Source organism: Rhinoderma darwinii, chromosome 11 (assembly GCF_050947455.1).
Source record: "Rhinoderma darwinii isolate aRhiDar2 chromosome 11, aRhiDar2.hap1, whole genome shotgun sequence".
Classification (NCBI taxonomy): Eukaryota; Metazoa; Chordata; class Amphibia; order Anura; family Rhinodermatidae; genus Rhinoderma; species Rhinoderma darwinii.
The window spans coordinates 24,862,630-24,881,512 of NC_134697.1; the positions used below are offsets into that span (position 1 = coordinate 24,862,630).

Below are 18,883 nucleotides of genomic sequence, written 5' to 3' on the forward strand. Positions count from 1 at the left end.
TTGTTCAAAGGGTCCCCAACAATATAATGATCACGGATTGCACTGTTATCTGTGGAGGTTCAATTTCCCTGCAGCGCCACCATAGGGAAAAAATGAGTATTACACAGTTCCCATAGCTGGGTCCTCCAGAGAGAAATATGTTCTTTGCAGCTGCCTTCAAATCAGGTGATAGATGAAGGTCCTGGATGGGGACCCCTATATTAACTTAGTATTCCATAATAGGGTATTGGGTTTTCTAAACCGGTCAAAACCTTTAACTAAATCTAAAATCTACACTCCTTCCTCAGACTGAATGTGATTTACCTCTAGGGTCAACCAGTCAGTGCCCACATTTTTGCCTTGTCCTCAACTGCATTGGAGATTTTGGATACAAAATAATATCCAAAAACCTCTTCTCCTGTATTTGTAACAGTAGAATAGAACATAATTCAATACTGTTGTAGAAAAATAAAAATTAGGTCATTTCTTCAAGAAGCCATAATTAATTCCCTGGCATGCCGCTGTATCCTTAGGCTACCCTGTATGTTACAACAATGACTACATTGTGACTGTTATTTTATTCTGTTATTTTATATCAGTATAATCATTTGCTTCATGATGCATGGGATATATTAGAATTGTATTATGATAAGATGATGAAATCTTTCAATCTTCTTTAGCTTTAATGACGCTTGCCTAAACGAATGGCTTTCTGTACTGAAGATAGATGCCAAGATGCCTGCAAATCCCTACTGTGTGTAAGACAGGGCCACTGGCAATGGTCCATTCCACATCAGAGGAAATAAATATATTGGACTATCAGGATATTTTGATGTATCAGTTCCTAGAAACCAGAGGCATAACATGAATTTCCTGGGCCCTAATGCTACATTCACACGAGCGGATTAGATTCACGCGCGTGAAAAACGTGTGTGAATCTGGTCCGTGTGTGCTGCGTTATGCATCAGTATGCTTTGCGAGTGGCATGCGTTTTTCTCAAATCGCAAATCACTCATCGCACACAGATGTGCATCTGTGTGCGGTGCATGGTTTTCACGCACCCATTGACTTCAACGGGCGTGTAGGTGCGTGGAAACGCACCAATATAGGACATGCAGTGAGTTTAGTGAAGCGGACTCTCGCTGCGTGAAAACTCTGCATGTGTGAACAGCCGCATTGAAATCAATGGGTCCGTGTGCTGTGCGTGATTTCCATGTTCAGCACACGGACGTTATTCACGCTCGTGTGAATGGGCCCTAAGGCAAAATCTACAACAAAGCTCCAGCTTACCATGTGCCATTTATAATACTGGTATCTTATGGAGAAGAGAGGCCTTCGTGACCCTCCAGGGTTTGGGTATGACTGCTACCTCTGCACCCTCTAAAGCTATGCTCCTGCTAGCAGGGCCGGACTGAGACAAAAAAGCAGCCCTAGCACACAAGCCCCATCAGCCAACACACTCTGTCTAAAACCGGCCCTGTCCCTAAGCCCCCCAGTCACAGCACACAGCGCACATCGCACATCGGTCCAAAGTGATTTCTGTTGAATGTCAGATTACCGCACTTTTATATGAGGTGAAAATGCGTTCCGGTGGAGCAGATAGCTCACAGCTTATGTGCTCAACATTCAGCTTTCCCCCCTTCCCCATAGAGCAACACCTACGGGGTGACGGAACGTGATACTTGATTGAATGATAAGAATATTGCTGAAATCTGCAATAATGTTCTGTACAAGAGAACTGGTTCATCCACATAAGTAACTTTCTTATGCAGCAACCTCCTCACTACACCACGTGAGGTATCCTCTCACATAAGGCCACACTTCCGGATTTGAACCAGGGTCCACACAGAAGACACTGCTTAAGCACCAGACCACCAGCTCAGCCTGATCTCTGAGCTTTCTTATTGTCCCCATAAGACCAAATGTAAACGTCACTTCCAGCAGGAATAAAAATCTGTCATCTTTGGAAGAATTTGTTGCCAACAGTCGAAAGCAGAGGTAGCGCACTGGTAAAGATCTCTGCTAATAAATTTGAGGTGTGAGGACCATGTGAGTTCTATCTCCAGGTTTAAAAGCAGTTAACCCCCAAGCTGCCGTGCTGTCATGTCCCAATGTCATTCAAGGTTTTTCTTGTTGAAGGTCCGATTTGCCGTTTTTAAAAGAGGTGAAAAATGTGTTATTGTAATGCTGCTGTGCAGCTAGCGTGATCCAAGTTGAGCACAGGAATCACTTCTGTACAATGTGGGTTCCAATCACCATGTTGTCCTTGGCAGCAGAGGTAGTGCACTGGTGTTGTTCTCTGCTGGTAAACTAGAAGTGTCAGGGACGTGTTGGTTCTATCCCCAGAATCTCCTCCTTGTATCTCAGTTTTGAAAGTCTTTCACCCCTGCAGGTTCACAAGGTGAGGCATCCTTTTAAAGAAGAAATACATTGCCCTGTTGTGCATCAGCCGCTTGGCAAAACTGTTGGAAAAACATCACCAAGCACAAGCAACAAACTTGTATAATTGAGGAGACCACCATCTACCACGCATGCAGGATGCTGGATGCTTTGAACCTAGGGACATGGACTAACTCCTTAGTAAACCAGGCATAGGCACTTAAGCCCCAAGCCACCACACTGTCATACTGCCCCCCCCCCCCCCTCAATGTGATCTAAAGTTTTTCTTGTTGAAGGTCCACGTACCCCTTTTTTTAAAAAGAGGTGAAAAATATGCCCTTGCAAAGCTGCCGTGCAGCTAGCTCACAGCTTGCGTGATTCGAGTTGAGCGCAGGAATCACTTCTGTACAATGTGGGTTCCAGTCCTCCTGGTGAACTTGGGCTGCTCCCCCTTTCCCAAAGTGCCACCTATGGAGAAATGGATTATGATACCTGTTTGAGTGATGAGTATATTGCTGAAATCTGTAATAACCGACTATATAAATGCAGCTGTCTCAAAAGAGACAGCTGCTTAAATAACTTTCTTATGCAGCAACAATCTCACTGCACTGCCTCCACACCACCCAGCAAAGTACAATTTTAGCCAATCCACACACCAGGATTTGAACCAAGGACTGCACAGAAGACACTCACCATTCAGACACCACTTAATCACCACACCACCAGCTCATGTTGGTATCTTAACTTTCTTATTGTACCCATAAGACCAAATGAAATCATCACTTCCAGCAGGAATAAGAACATGTCATCTTTAGAAGAGTTTGTGTCCAGCTCTTGGCAGCAGAGGTAGTGCACTGGTAATGTTCTCTGCTGATAAACTAGAAGTGTCGGGGATGTGTTGGTTCTATCCCCAGGATCTCCTCCTTGTATCTCAGTTTTGAAAGTCTTTCACCAGTGCAGGTTCACAAGGTAAGGCATCCTTTTAAAGGAGAAATTCATTGCCCTGTTGAGCATCAACCGCTTGCCAAAATTGTTGGAAAAACATCACCTAGCACAAGCAACAAACTTGTATAATTGAGGAGACCGCCATCTACCACGCATGCAGGATGCTTTGAACCTAGGGATATGGACTAACTCCATAGCAAACAAGGCATAGGCACTTAAGACCCAAGCCACCACTCTGTCATACTGCCCCACCCTCCTCAATGTGATCTAAAGTTTTTCTTGTTGAAGGTCCAATTACCCCTTTTTTAAAAATAGGTGAAAAATGTGTCCTTGCAAAGTTGCTGTGCAGCTAGCATGTTCCGAGTTGGGTGCAGGAATCACTTCTGCACAATGTGGGTTCCAATCCCCACGTTGTCCTCCTGGTGACCTTGGGCTGCTCCCCCTTTTCCAAAGTGCCACTTATGGAGGGATGGATTATGATACCTGTTTGAGTGATGAGTATATTGCTGAAATCTGTAATAATCTACTATATATATTACAGCCGTCTCCAAAGAGACAGCTGCTTAAGTAACTTTCTTTACATAATTCAATTTCTTATGCAGCAACAATCTCACTGTGCTGCCTGCACACCACTATAAAACCCACCCAGCAGAGCTCCAATTTAGACAAGAACACACAACAGGGTTTGAACCAGGAGCTGCACAGAAGACACTTACTGTTTAGGGTGCAGCTTAAGCACCAGACCACCACCAGCTCAGGTTGACCTAAGAGCCTTCTTATTGCTCCCATAAGACCAAATGTAATCATTACTTCCAGCAGGAATAAGAACATTTCATCTTTGGAAGAGTTTGTAGCTGGCTCTCGACACCAGAAGTAGTGCACTGGTAATGTTCTCTGCTGATGAATGAGGAACATGTGGGCTCTATCCCCAGGATATCCTCCTTGTGTCTCAGTTTTGAAAGTCTTTTACCAGTTTAGGTTCACAAAGTGAGGCAACGTTTTAAAGCATCAGCCGCTTGCCAAAATTGTTGTCACCTTCAAGCAACAATCTCACTGTTCTGCCTCCACACCACTATAAATACCACCCAGCAGAGTTCCCTTTTAGACAAGGCCACATATCAGGATGTGAACCAGGGTCTACATAGAAGACACACTCACTGTTTAGGATGGAGCTTAAGCACAAGACCAAAACTTCAGGTTGATCTCTTGGCTTTCTTATTGTTCCCTGGGCTTTCTTATTATTCCCATAAGACCAAATGTAATCGTCACTTCCAGCAGGAATAAGAACATGTCATCTTTGGAAGAATTTGCAGCCGGTGCTTGATACTTGAAGTACTGCACTGGTAAAGTTCTCTGCTGATAAATTAGGAGTGAGAAACGTGTGGGTTCTATTCCTGGGATCTACTCCTTGAGGGCCTTTCACCAGTGCAGGTTCAAAAGGCAAGACATCCTTTTAAAATAGAAATGGATTGCCCTGCTGAGCGTCAGCCGCTTGTCAAAATTGTTGTCGCCCTTAAGCACAAGCAGCAAACTCGTATAAGTAAGGAGAACGCCACCTACCACACAAGCTTCAACCCCAGGCTCATGGGAAAAATCCAAAGCAAACCTGGCCTAAGCACTTAAGCCCAAAGCCACTGCGTGGTCATGCCCCAATGTGACCTAAAGTTTCTCTCCATGAAAGTCCGCTTATCGTCAGATGTTTCTATGGTTACTGAAGTACAATTATAAACATTTCATATGTTTTTAAACTTTTATTGACAAATACATCAAGTTTATGCAAAGACTCAACATTTACAGTGTTGACCCTTCTTTTTCAAGACTTCGGCAATTCGCTTCTGGGCCAAATCTTGACTGATGACCAATCACAATTTCTGTGTTTTCTTTTTTTTGTCCACCCACTTTTTGAGGAGTGACCCCAGGGTCTCAATAGGATTGAGACCTGGGGAGTTTTCTGGCTATGAACCCAAAATGTCAAAGTTTTGTTCACTGAGCACCTTAGTTCTCACTTTTGCCTTGTGACATGATCCATCATGCTGGAAATAGCATTGTTCATCACCAAATTGCTCCTGGATGGTTGGGAGAAGTTGCTCCTGGATGGTTGAGAGAAGTTGCTCCTGGATGGTTGGGAGAAGTTGCTCCTGGATGGTTTGGAGAAGTTTCTCCTGGATGATTGGGAGAAGTTGCTCTTGGAGGATACTTAGATACCATTCTTTATTTATGGTAGTGTTCTTCGGCAAAGTTTTGAGCCCACTCCCTTGGATGAAAACAACCCCACAAATGAATAGTTTTTAGGATGCTTTACTGTTGGCATGATGCAGAACTCATGGTAGCACCCACCGTTTCTTCTCTGGATAATTATTCTTCCAAATGTCCCAAACAGTCGGAAGGGGGCTTCATCAGAGAAAATACCTTTACCCTAGTCCTCTGCAGTCCAATCCTGGTACTTCCTGCAGAGGACTGTCCTCAATGTTTTTCTTGGAGAGAAGTGGCTTCTTTGCTGCCCTCTTTAACACCAGGCCAGCCTCCATAAGCCTTCACCTCAATGTGCGTGCAGATGCACTGACAGCTGCCTGCTGCCATTCCTGATTAAGCTCGGCATTGGTGTATAACTGATCCCGCAGCTTAATCCTCTTTAGGAGATGGTCCTGGAACATGCTGGACTTTCTTGGGCGCCCTGAAGCTTTCTTCACACAATCATACCTCTCTTCATGAAGTTATTGATGATCCGAAAAATGGTTAAAGGGGTTTTCCCAGCAGGGACATTTATGACATCTCCACATTATGCAGGTCCCACCTCTATCTCTAGAACGGAGCCCTCTAAACTCTGTTCTACCGCTCTGTGTTGCGGCTGAATGAGGTGAATTCCAACCATAAAAAAGGTTATATGGTCTTTATTATACAAAAACAGCGTATCTCCCAGAGCTACACTGTTTCTGTAAGTCCCATACAACTGAATGGTAGTTACGGAAACAGCGTACCTTGCCACGCTGCTTATGTAACTGCCATTCACTACTATGGGAGTTATGGAAACAGCGTAGCTCAGTGAGCTATGCTGTTTTCTTCTTCATGGTAGAAAATCACACGCATTAGCCGCATCACAGATCGGAAGAACGGGGTTTAGGGTGCCCCATTCTAGAGATAGGCGTGGGTCTCAGACAGGGCCGGACTGGGACTTAAAATCAGCCCTGGCATTTTTAAGCACACAGGCCCACCGCAGGCCATACACAGCCGCCAGTATTGGGCTGGGACCAGCTTTCAGCTATACAAGACACGGGGAGATTTATTAAAACTTGTGTAAACAGATGTAAATGAAAAGAGGAATAGTTCCTCATAGCTCCAACTCCAATAAATCCACTGCGTTCCCACGAGAATAATGAACATGCTCATTATTCTAGAGGATTTTATTTCTGCTGCATGTGAATGGGGTATAAAATAGCCCATTCACTATTAATGTATGCAGAATGTTAGTGGATTTGAAAGGGATTTGAGTGTGGAATCAGGGACTTAGTCCTAACCAAATCCTGATTGCGTGATGATGGCCTAATACTGACGTATAAGATTGCAAACTATACCAGTATACAATGCTAAAATATAACCAAACTGTAACTAAATAGTATGATTTCAATTTCATATTCAGCCATATATACACACACACACACACACACACACACACACACACACACACACACACACACACACACACTTACATCCTGGAAACATGATGCACAGATGCTACCCAGAAGCTTGACACATGCTGCATCGTGCCACTCACACCTAGGACACATGCGCACGCACACCACTCACACTTATGACTCATGCGCAGTACATATAAACACCAGAACCAAGCTCAGTACATATATACAGCATCAGAACCAAGCTCAGCACATAAATACAGCACCAGCACAAATACAGCTCCATTTAGTGCAACCCCTGCCGTATAGGTTTGTATGGCGTAAAACTACAGCTCCCAGCATGGACCGAACAATGGTAAGGATATGCTGGGAGTTCCTGTTTCACAAAAAACAAAAACATACACAGTACTGATCAGAGGCAGAATAAACGTTTAAATTAAGTGACTCACCAGTGACGATCTCAGATTCTAGTTGTTCTTTTTCTCTTTTCTTCTCCATCCGGTCCAGACCTCTATGATGTCTTCTCCCGGCCACAAACTATTTCTGCAGAGTTTGCCACTCAGATGTCTACAGCTACTCACTATTCAAACATTTCTGCACCTATAAACGAAGATAAAATTCTCATGGTTACACACGCTGTACCCCTAAATATAATAGCTCCATACACTGCACCTCTAATTATAATAGCACCATACACTGTGTCTTCGATTATAATAGCACCATACTCTATGTCCCTGATTATAATAGCACCATACACTGTGTCCCTGATTATAATAGCATCATACACTGTGTCCCCGATTATAATAGCACCATACACTGTGTTCCGGATTATAATAGCACCATACACTGTGTCCCCGATTATAATAGCACAATACACTGTGTCCCTGATTATAATAGCACCATACACTGTGTCCCTGATTATAACCGCACCATACACTGTGTCCCTGATTATAAAAGCACCATACACTGTGTCCCACACACACAGACTGCTCCCCGTAGATAGTGCCCCCATAGAGCTCCATGTAGATAGTGCCCCCATAGAGCCCCCTGTAGACAGCGCACCACATATAGCGCTCCTGTATATAGTGCCCCACATATAGCCCCCCTGCAGATGGTGCCCCACATGAGGTCATCGCGCCATTAGCTTCGTTGAAAAGCGCTGATTGGCGGGGCAAGTCTTTGTAAGACCGATTCTAGCTTTTCTGCTGCCTGAGGTGAAAATGTAAATGGTGCCACCCAGATCTTGATTGGCATCCCCCTGACTGTTCTACATTACTACCAGCCTTCTCCATTGCCTTGTACTCCCTTGGCATGCGCGGTGCAGCGATGAAGCCGGGCAGAATACCCCTTGCTGTATGGTGCGTGCTCATGGAGTACAAGGCAATGGCGCATCCAAGAAAGTTGGAGGAGACTGATAGTGATGTAGAACAGTCAGGGGGATGTCAACCAAACATGGAAAGGTGGGTTTGCAGTTAGGACTGTGTGACTCTACAGGGTAGCGGCACCGACCCATGACCCTTAAAAGAGTAATTAGCATATAGCGTGCACTATTTTAAAAGTTGATTTTATGGATTTTACTGTATCTGAAACAAACAGAGGGGAATGTTTGGAAATATTGTCAGGTCATGTATTACTGCATGGTGGTGGTTCAAGGGGTTAAAACTACCAGCCAGGTTCCGATTAAACACACAATGAATTGCAACAATGCCATCTGCTCTGAAATTTAGCATTATAAATATATCCTATATAATTACAGGACCGGAACCAACTCATACATCTATACACAGTACCAGAACCAAGCTCAGTACATAAATACAACACCAAAACCCAGCTCAGTACAAATACATTTCAGTACAGAGATCATTTGCAAAGTCAGGTTAGCAGCTTCCAATATGACCTGAACAATGGTAATGATATACTGGGAGTTGCTTACGCCCCAAAAAATAGTACCCTCCATCATCTGTACAGATCATACAGTAATATTTAGGCTTCGTTCTGACCTGCATCGGGGTCCTGTTCATGGGTTCAGTCAGGGGAACCCACGAACGGAAACCATAGCTTTCCGTTTACATTACTATTGATTTCAATGGTAACGCTTCCGTTGCTAATGGTTTCCGTTTGTCTCCATTTCACAAGGTTTCAGTTTTTCGGGCAGTATTAATAGAGTAGTCGACTTTATCCACCTGTAATCTATCACATCTAAGTTAGATGTGATGTATTACAGGTGGATCCTGCGTGTCAGAGACACACAGGACCCGCTGACACTGAACCCATCAGTCCCACAGACCTGACGTGTTCAGGATTCAGCGTAAGATACAGCTGCTCTGTATACAGGATATAGAGCAGCTGTATCTCAAAAAGTAAAAAGATTTTTTAATAAAAAACAAATTATAAAGTTGCACAACATACACTGACATTTTTACATATATAAAAAAAATCCCTTTCAAAGGTATACACAGCCTTTAGTGCAAACAATCAGATCATAACAACCATTGTCCAGTAAAACACGCAGCACATGCAGTATTACCAAAATGATTGTTAACGTCTGCAAAAAACTGCATGGACATTAACAATCATTTGAAAACTGCGCTGACTCGTGGGAATGCAGCATGTTGTCGTGGTTTGCAGTTGTATCGTTGTAAGACGGCAGCTACTATATGTATACACTGTACGGGTATGTTCACACAGGGCAGATACGCTGTGTAAAAGCACACAGCATATCCGCACACACACACACACACTATATATATGTATACACACACACACACACACACACACACACACACTATATATATATATATATATATATATATATATACACACATACACACTATATATACACACACACATATATATATATATATATATATATATACAGACACATGCACACACTATTTATATACACACACACTATATATATATACAAACACACAAACACACACACACTATATATATATATATATATATATATATACACATACACACACACTATATACACACACACTATATATATATACACAGACACTATACATATATATATATATATATACACACACGCACACACTATATATACATACACATACACACTATACACACACACACATACTATATACACATACAGACACACACTATATACATACACACTATATGCACACATACACAAACACACACTATATATACACACACACACACACACTTTATATACACACACACAAACAAACAAACAAACACACATACAATATATATATATATATATATATATATATACACATACACTATATATCCACATGTACACATCACAAACACACATAAATATGCACATTACATGCACACATTATACACATATAAAGTACACATTGCACTTACTTTTTATGTAGGATATTTATATGAAGGAAGTTCAGCAGGTTGATGGGGTGAGATTCTACTAGCACTTTGCCTGGGACACTGTTCTGCTCCTGACAGCACTGTCCATATATGGACAGTGGTGTCAGAGCTTCCCCAGACACGTAGTCCCGGAGCAGAGTCACTAGCGCTCTGCCTGGGACTCCTTCTCTCCTCCTGACATCACTGTCCATATGGAAAGTGATGCTGTGACGATGGCAGCGTCAGCACCAGGCGGCCCAGTGGGCCCCCCCAAAGGTAGTGGGCCCCGGCACTTGCCTGGGTTCGCCGGGTGCTGACGCCGGCCCTGCTCGCACGAATCAGCCTCTCCGGCTGCCTCTGGGCAATGGACGTCCATCCCGGAAGCAGATAGCTCCGGTCACTTGAATATGAGCAGAGCTGAATAGTGGCCGAGCTGCAGTACTGAAGCTCTGCTCCTATTCAAGTGAATAGGAGCAGAGCTGCAGTTCTGCAGCACGGCCGCTATACAGTGTATGGAGCCAACTGCTTCTAGCGCCGTACATTGCATACTGTGCAATGACATCCAGTGCCTGTAGGCAGCCAGAACAGCTGATCGGTGCGGGGTCCGGGTGTCGTACCCCACAGATCATTTTACCCTGAGCAGAGAGTGCAAAGAATGTCTTTCACTCTGGAGGACCCAACACATCCTTTTATTACGTGGACAGCCAAATCGTTTAAATTGCCTTGCAGGGAACTTGGACACTTGCTGCCAGGTTCCTTCACAGATTACAGCTGGTCGTTGGGGCGGGACACCTTGTGAACAGATAATTATTAAAGGAACCCTATAACAAAAAGATCATCAAAAACAGAGAACTTCTTTAGCAAATCACCGAAGCAGAGTTTTAGCAATCAAAGCCTTCTATGTCATACAGACTAAAATTATCTTAACACGTTAAACCTAATAAGAAAAATTTAAAAAAGAAGGTAATGAAACAATGATAACTTGCTCGGACATCATAATAGTTATACTGTTGTTTAATCCGACTGTTATTTTTTGTTTCATAGGTACAGTGGTTTATGGCGAGACTATAACAGCTGGTTTGGGCACTGATGGCTCCCACTACTGGAGTAAAAACTGGGCAAAAGCTGCAGCTTTTGTTACTTCACCACCTATAAGTTCTGACCCTACAACTCCAGAGTATCTCAGTTCTCTACTATCCTGGTATGTAAAGGTCAATTCTAATTCTGCAGTCTCCTCTCCATGCTTTGATCACTGAGATTCGGCACATTCATTGTCATTTTATTGTACAGGTTTAAAATATTGCCGGAAAACAGAGATGATAATTGTTATATCTATTAATGGGTCCATCAGGAACTGCCAAATAACAGCACATTTATGATTGTGGCTCTTGTAAAACTTCCTTCACACTAGTTATTGTATGCACTATTTTTTGTTGTTACTGTTATTACTATTATTATTTTATAAAAACATAAGTTGAGAATTTTACGTGACGTGGAAACTAGTGAAAGTAGTGACGTGGAAACTAAGGAAGATTGGTTTCAAAGTCGTAGTTCATAGAACTTTGAAGTGAAATACAGTGAAATGTCTTTGAGACAACCAAAATTGCAGTAAACTCTGGTCTTCCACAAGATGGCCAATATTAATTTATAAAGAAATTGAAAATCCATCACTGAAAATTCTGGTCTCGATTAAGGGTAGTCTTCTTAAAGAGTTGGTGTTTTGGAGAGGCTTCCCTTCGACCCATGCATGTTTCCAACTGGGTCTGTGTGCCACACCAGGCTCACTTTTCTCAGTAATGTCCATTTTCGAAACTAAATTATATTTTTTGCCCAAGTTAGAGTAGATCTCCCACCAACATAAACCTTACTTTTATGGGGTCCCAAGATCAGGAATAATCTTCAGACCACTTCCTCTAGATCATAGAGTTTAAACCTGTTGTTCGTAAACCCTAGGGGAAAAAAGCCTTCTCTCTAGGGGGTACTCACAATGTCCTCATGCTGTTCCTTTAATATGCAGCAGACTGTACCCGCACCACGACGTAATAGCACGTCGTCGTGCGGGGGAAATGTTTGCTCACCCATTGAGCCCGCTTAATACGCAAGGGTGTCAGCTGTGTATTACAGCTGACACCCGGGACTAACGGCCCGATACAGCGATCCCTCTGTTCCCGGCTGTTTAACCCCTTAAATGCTGCGACCAATCATGATCGCAGCATCTAAGACGTAAGAGAGGGGACGGCCCCAACTGACAGCTCATCACCCACCCCCGATGGGATCAGGAAGGGGGAGGGTTGTCATGGCAGCCCAGGGGCATAATGATGGCCCCCAAGACTGCCTTTCTTCATCTTCTGTTAAGCCCTAGCATCGCTTAGCAGGAGCCTGTAAAAATGATAATATACTGCAATACATTAGTATTGCAGTGATTTTGTACCAGGAATCCAACAATCACTGGTTCAAGTCCCCTAGGGAAACTAATAAAATGTGTAAAAATAAGTTTAATAACGTTTTTAGTAGTGTAAAATACTACCATTTTATTGACCACATAAACGAGCCGATCAGCCAATGAACGAGCGTTTACACAGGGCAATGAGCGGGAACGTGCGTTCATATGAACGCTCGTTCGCCTGATCATTGGCCCATGTAGAGCACCTTAAGATCATAGCCTTGGGGTGATTTGATGTCATTTATTTGAGTGGGAGGTACTTCGCTTAGGAGTGTTGAGAAATGCTCATCTAGACCATGACCCCTTTGGCACCTGGTTTAATGATCTGCAACAACCTCCAGCCATGTAATGCTCATGAAGCAGAGGATGACGCAGACAATGACACCACGCCATGCAGACTCTCAGCAGTCATGCTCTGGAGAAAGCAAACCTAGAGACCAACCAAGCCAACCCTGTCAGAATGATTTCCTTTTAACTTTTCTTTATTTTCTTTGAATTATTGATAACACTTTGTGTTATATTTGGTTGTTCTTGTCTGTATGCAAAATTTTAATTGAGAAAAAAAGTTGATCCACAGAAGCAAAAAAGGAGCATTTATGTGATGTATTCTGCTACAATTCTTTAAAAATACCATTAGTAAAATGGGAAAAGTTCTTTGAATGTGATCTGATACATGCTAATTAATCTCTTAAAACAGCCTGGCAACTGTGCATATTTTATTAAAAACCTTATGCAAATTACATCCAACTTGATAATGACAACGGCTCTTTTAGCAGATGTCCTTATCCAGGAGCCTTGTGTATGTGATGATTTCAATGTATATTAAATAGTAAAGCAGAAATATTCCTATAGCAGTCATGTTTGATGCAGAAACAGTCAGGGCCGAAAAGAGGGGTAGGCAGAGTAGGCAGCTGCCACGTTGTCATTTGGGGGGGCACAATTGATGGATTTTAAAAAACATCAACGGCTTTTTCTTTTTGTTTCCAAATAGTTGATAATGTTGTAAGTTCTGCTGTCCGATAAATGATTCTATTAGTGAAATAAATTAATGATTGTCCATTCAACCACTGGAGTGGGGGGGGGGTACATTCTGCCACCTCTGCCTTGGGCTTTTCTCTTCGCTGGCATCAGCATTAATACAGTGGTAGGAATATAGATTACGGATGGATGGAGACAGTATAACTGCAGGTGTGTTATATAGATATTTAATAAATGACTTAATGCAAAGCTTGAGATACAAAGGCCTTATTCAGAAAGTCTCTACTGAGTAATTAGTATTTTTGTGTTTAGCGGGAGAATTTCTCTTTAATAGAGGATGTTTTCTCCCCATAGCGGTAGAGGCACAATGTACTTATAAGAATGTAAGCCAATGGTGGGAAATATGATTCTCTACTTGTAACCTAAACAATAAATCTGCCCATTATACTCATTTACACAATGGCCGTTGCCAGTCCTTTCCCCACCGTCCCCCCAAACTCTTTAAAATTGCCTTGAATTGTGAGGGTACAGAGGCAGAGATGAAATCTTGAGTACCTTGAAATAGAGTAAAACTTAATTTGTGCTGGTAAAGTGGTTATGAAAGACCTTCAAACATACTATTAGGGAATTTAAGGTTAATAGAGAGGGGTCCTCTGTTCAGGATCCTCATCTCTTGGCCAGATCCGAGAGCAGTTGTAAAGTGCGTCTCTTGCTCTGGAGGACCTATCAGGTCCTTCATTACACAGACAAATAATTGATACGAATGGACATTGTGTAATGCTTAAGTTTCCCTGTGGTGGCGCTGCAGGAAAATTAAACACTTAGGGCAGATTCACACGAGCGTTGCGTTTTTGCGCGCGCACACAACGCAGCGTTTTGCGCGCGCAAAAACCATTTGACAGCTGCGTGTGACATCCGTGTCTGATGCGCGGCTGCGTGATTTTCGCGCAGCCGCCATCATAGAGATGAGGCTAGTCGACGGCCGTCACTGTCCAAGGTGCTGAAAGAGCTAACTCTTTCAGCACCCTCGACAGTGAATGCCGAACACAATATCGCAAAACCTGTAGAAAAAAAAGAAAAAGTTCGTACTTACCGAGAACTTCCCGGCCGTTGCCTTGGTGACGCGTCCTTGGTGACGCGCCTCTCTTGACATCGGGCCCCACCTCCATGGATGACGCGCCAGTCCATGTGACCGCTGCAGCCTGTGCTTGGCCTGTGATTGGCTGGAGCTGTCACTTGGACTTAATTGTCATCCCGGGAGGTCAGACTGGAGGAAGAAGCCGGGAGTTAGCGGTAAGTCAGAACTTCGTTTTTTTTTCTACAGGTTCATGTATATTGGGATCGGAAGTCACGGTCCATGGTGCTGAAACAGTTTAACTCTTTCAGCACCATGGACAGTGACTATCTCCTGACGTCGCGTACCGATAATTTTTTTGCCGGGTTCGGCCAAAACGAGTTTGGCCGAACCCGGTGAAGTTCGGTACGCTTGTCCGGCTTCGCTCATCGCAAAGACACTCCGTTTGGATGTTCGGAAACAGAAAAGCACGTGGTGCTTTTCTGTTTTCATTCATCCTTTTCACTGCTGTTGCGCGAATCACGCTCGTCCCACGGAAGTGCTTCCGTGTGGTGCGCGTGATTTTCACGCACCCATTGACTTCAATGGGTGCATGATGCGCGAAATACGCAGAGTTATTGAACCTGTCGCGCTTTTTGCGCAGCAAACGCTGCGCAAAAAGCACGGACTGTCTGTACTGCCCCATAGACTTGTATTGGTCCATGCGTGCCGCGTGAAAACCACGCGGCCCGCACGGACCGAATACACGCTCATGTGAATCCCCCCTAAATGCCAGATTTCCCCTCAGGTCACAGCTGATCGCTGGAGGTCCCCGCAGTGGGACCCTTTTCTGAATAGCTGATTCTAGCTAGTAGGAATTGTCCGAAGTGGAGAACCCCTTTATTGTAGTTTTCTGGATTAGGAAACTAATTTTCATATACTCTATTAGAGAATTCTGAGTTAATAGAAAGTGTCCCCTATTCCGACTCTTCAAAGAGCATGACTGTCACTGTGTTATGTGTTTGTCGAATATTACATATATATGTTAAAACAACTAAAATTATTAAATGGGAAAAATATACAGTAATAGAGAACAAATGGGGGAAGGCAAATACTTTTTTTTATGTTTCCAGCTTGTAATATATGTCCTGTCAAAGTTTGAACGCCAAGCGTAGGTCTCGGGAACATAGTTCAAGGTTAATATTGCGGTAATTTGCATATGTACATGGCAGGCTATAGAGACATGTTGCCTGTATTAATTTCTGTGTGTACTAGATATAAGATTGGGCTGAATTTTGGGTGCCTATTGCAAACCCCACATGGTGTCTGATATTAAAATTGTGAAAAGATTTCCAACTTTCTTTTGCAATTTGTGCTGCAAAAACTAAGCTTTGGCTCTGATTGGTTGCTATACGCAGCATGACCTTGTGTTTGTGCAAAACAAGATGAGAGCATTTATTTCATAAAAACAGTAGAACACCATTAATTTCTCTTTGACCCGATCCATTGTTTATCTCAGGACTAAATGACATATATTTGACCATTTCCCTACAGTTCAGATCTACAGGTAACAGGCAGTGCTCACTGCACCTTCACCACTGCACAGAAAGCCGTAGGGAAGGATAACTTCACATTAATACCCGAGGGAACAAATGGAATAGAAGAAAGAATGTCAATTATATGGGAAAAATGTGTGGTAAGGAGAATATGAGCTTGAATATATTTAAGACTTTCTCAATACAGGACAGTAGTTTGGCATTTCCACATTTTGGCATTTGCTCAATTATTTGTGACATATACTGTCTCTGGGGAAGCTGCTTTTTGACCTCACCCATGCCTTACAAGCAAAATTGACAATGCTTCCTATTCTATTATATACTAGATTGCATGAAAGAGAATCCTCTAATGCTTCTATTGTCTCATACTTCTCGTGTATTGGCAAAGAAATTGGCACACAGATGAGGGTTCTGTTTTGGAGCCGCCAGTTGAGCGCCTTGCTCCTGGCAAATTTACTGCTGAAAAACAAGGAGCCCACTTCAGCAGATGTACTATAGCAAGTATGACAATGAGGCTACTATATAGTTAAGGAGGCATGTGTCTAAGGCCTCATGCACAGGGACATATAATGGCTCTATACAACCTCTGAGGTGTAATATGCCTCTCACAGCAGTCTATGGGGTCATACTGTACCTCTGTATGCTTCCAATTTCATACTGAGACATGCAGAGGTTTTTGGAGTAGTTGTTCTAGGATAAAATATCTCCAAAATATGGTGCCATACTGTTGCACCATATAACCGTCTAAGGATCTGATCTATAGAGCTGTAGGGACCCCATGTGTCGCCATACAGTCTCTGTGCACATGTCTCTTTTGTATGCACTGAGCCCTCTTATGGCTAACGAAAGGCGTTTTCCCATTTTAGACATTTATACTTTTCCTCTCCCCCTTGTTTTAGCTAGAAAATATGTATCAAAAACTGCTTTGTGTGGACCAGGCTTTATTATTCTAGGGTTGATTATTTATTTTTTTTTAACATTTAGCTTTATTATTCTCTGCAATAATATTTTCTACATTTATCTGCATTGAAAATAAGATAAACTGTTGAGTAATGGTATATACAAGCGTGGGAGCTCAATTCCCAATTTAAAGTAATTCTCCAATTTCAGTAAGTTAGCTATTTAACAGGCATATTGCTTACAATGAATTTAATATATGTAGGTTGTCCGTAGAAGCCGGCGTATAGACGTACGTGTAAACAAACACACAAATTCCCATATGTAAAGCCATGGTCTCGGCTTAGGGATAAATTCTTAAATTAAACTCTATTGCAAAGCATGAGACCTTTTAGTGCTCAGTTAATTAAATAAATAAATACATCTATGGAATACTTATGAAAAAAGCCTAAAGTGAATGTTTATATTTTAACACTATATTGTTTTTATGCCCAAAATTATGTGCTAATACATTTCTTAATATATCCTATCAGTGGTCGGAGATCTGTTTTTCTGATTCAGAGGTCAAAATTCCAAGAATATACAGAGTTAAAGTATAAATTCTGTCTGCGTGTAGTCACCACTAGAGGGAGATCAGGAGCTTACTGCATACTGTTATATTATTGTGTTCAGTGTATTAAAAGTATTCAGTATGCAGCATGCCTCTGCTCCCTCTAGTGGTGGATGCAGGCAGTCATAATTTTATCATTGAACTATTTGTCTATAGAGGGAAATTTAGCTCTATAACAGAAAACTGAACTTCAGCCCCTATACAAATTTATAGTTAGAAATTAATCAGCACATTTTGGATGTTTTATAGTGGACCTACATTTTAAGGCAGTATACATGGAGCTATGACTGCTTTCTTTTGATATATGCATAAAATTAAAAAATTCCTAAAATAAATAAAAATACCGCACAATACTTTAAATGGGGACAGAAGGACAAATTAAAGGGCGAACAATGTGGAACAGGTTATAGAAGACTTATTTATACTTCCAGCTTTTATTCTATTTTCAGACTCCGGGCAAGATGGATGAGAATGAATTTGTTGCCGTGACCAGCACTAATGCAGCCAAGATTTTTAACTTGTATCCTCGGAAGGGAAGGATTGCCACCGGCTCAGACGCTGACCTAGTTATCTGGAATCCAAAAACTGTTAAAATCATTTCAGCCAAGACTCATAACCTGGTAAATAGCAGATTTATATATGTTTGTCTACTATCTATGCGTGTGCCATATCAACTTGATTTAAAAAAAAACAATGACAATATGGAAATATGATACTCATATGATGAAGATAAAAACTATTTTATTGAATTCTCTAGCACCTCATCCCTAAGTTTTCTCACCTTCTTGGCATCAGAACATGATACATGTTTACAGGTGCTTTATATGATTAGAAAACAGGGTCGGATAATTTCCAGAAACAGCACCACTCTTGTCCGTAGGCTGTGTCTGGGATTGCAACTCAGCCTTATATTATTAGTTGCACATAATGTAACAAAAGGTAACAAATAATCTTCTTGTGAATCTGCTTGTGCATTGTTATTTAGTTGCATTTTTCTCCCTGTTCCATTTACCAGTGTAATTATCTTGACAGTATAGTTCTTTTATT

General features: G+C 42.2%; 1 protein-coding gene across 2 annotated transcripts in view; it reads left to right on the forward strand.

Annotated features, from left to right (window-relative positions):
- The window catches only part of DPYSL4 (dihydropyrimidinase like 4), a 43,357-nt gene that overhangs the window by 11,963 nt on the left and 12,511 nt on the right, over window positions 1–18,883 (forward strand). For both annotated transcript variants that reach the window (XM_075843172.1, XM_075843171.1), the window contains exons 9-11: window positions 11,343–11,499; window positions 16,328–16,469; window positions 18,286–18,456. In XM_075843172.1, coding sequence (XP_075699287.1) covers window positions 11,343–11,499; window positions 16,328–16,469; window positions 18,286–18,456 — 470 coding nt within the window. The remainder of the gene's footprint in view (window positions 1–11,342; window positions 11,500–16,327; window positions 16,470–18,285; window positions 18,457–18,883) is intronic.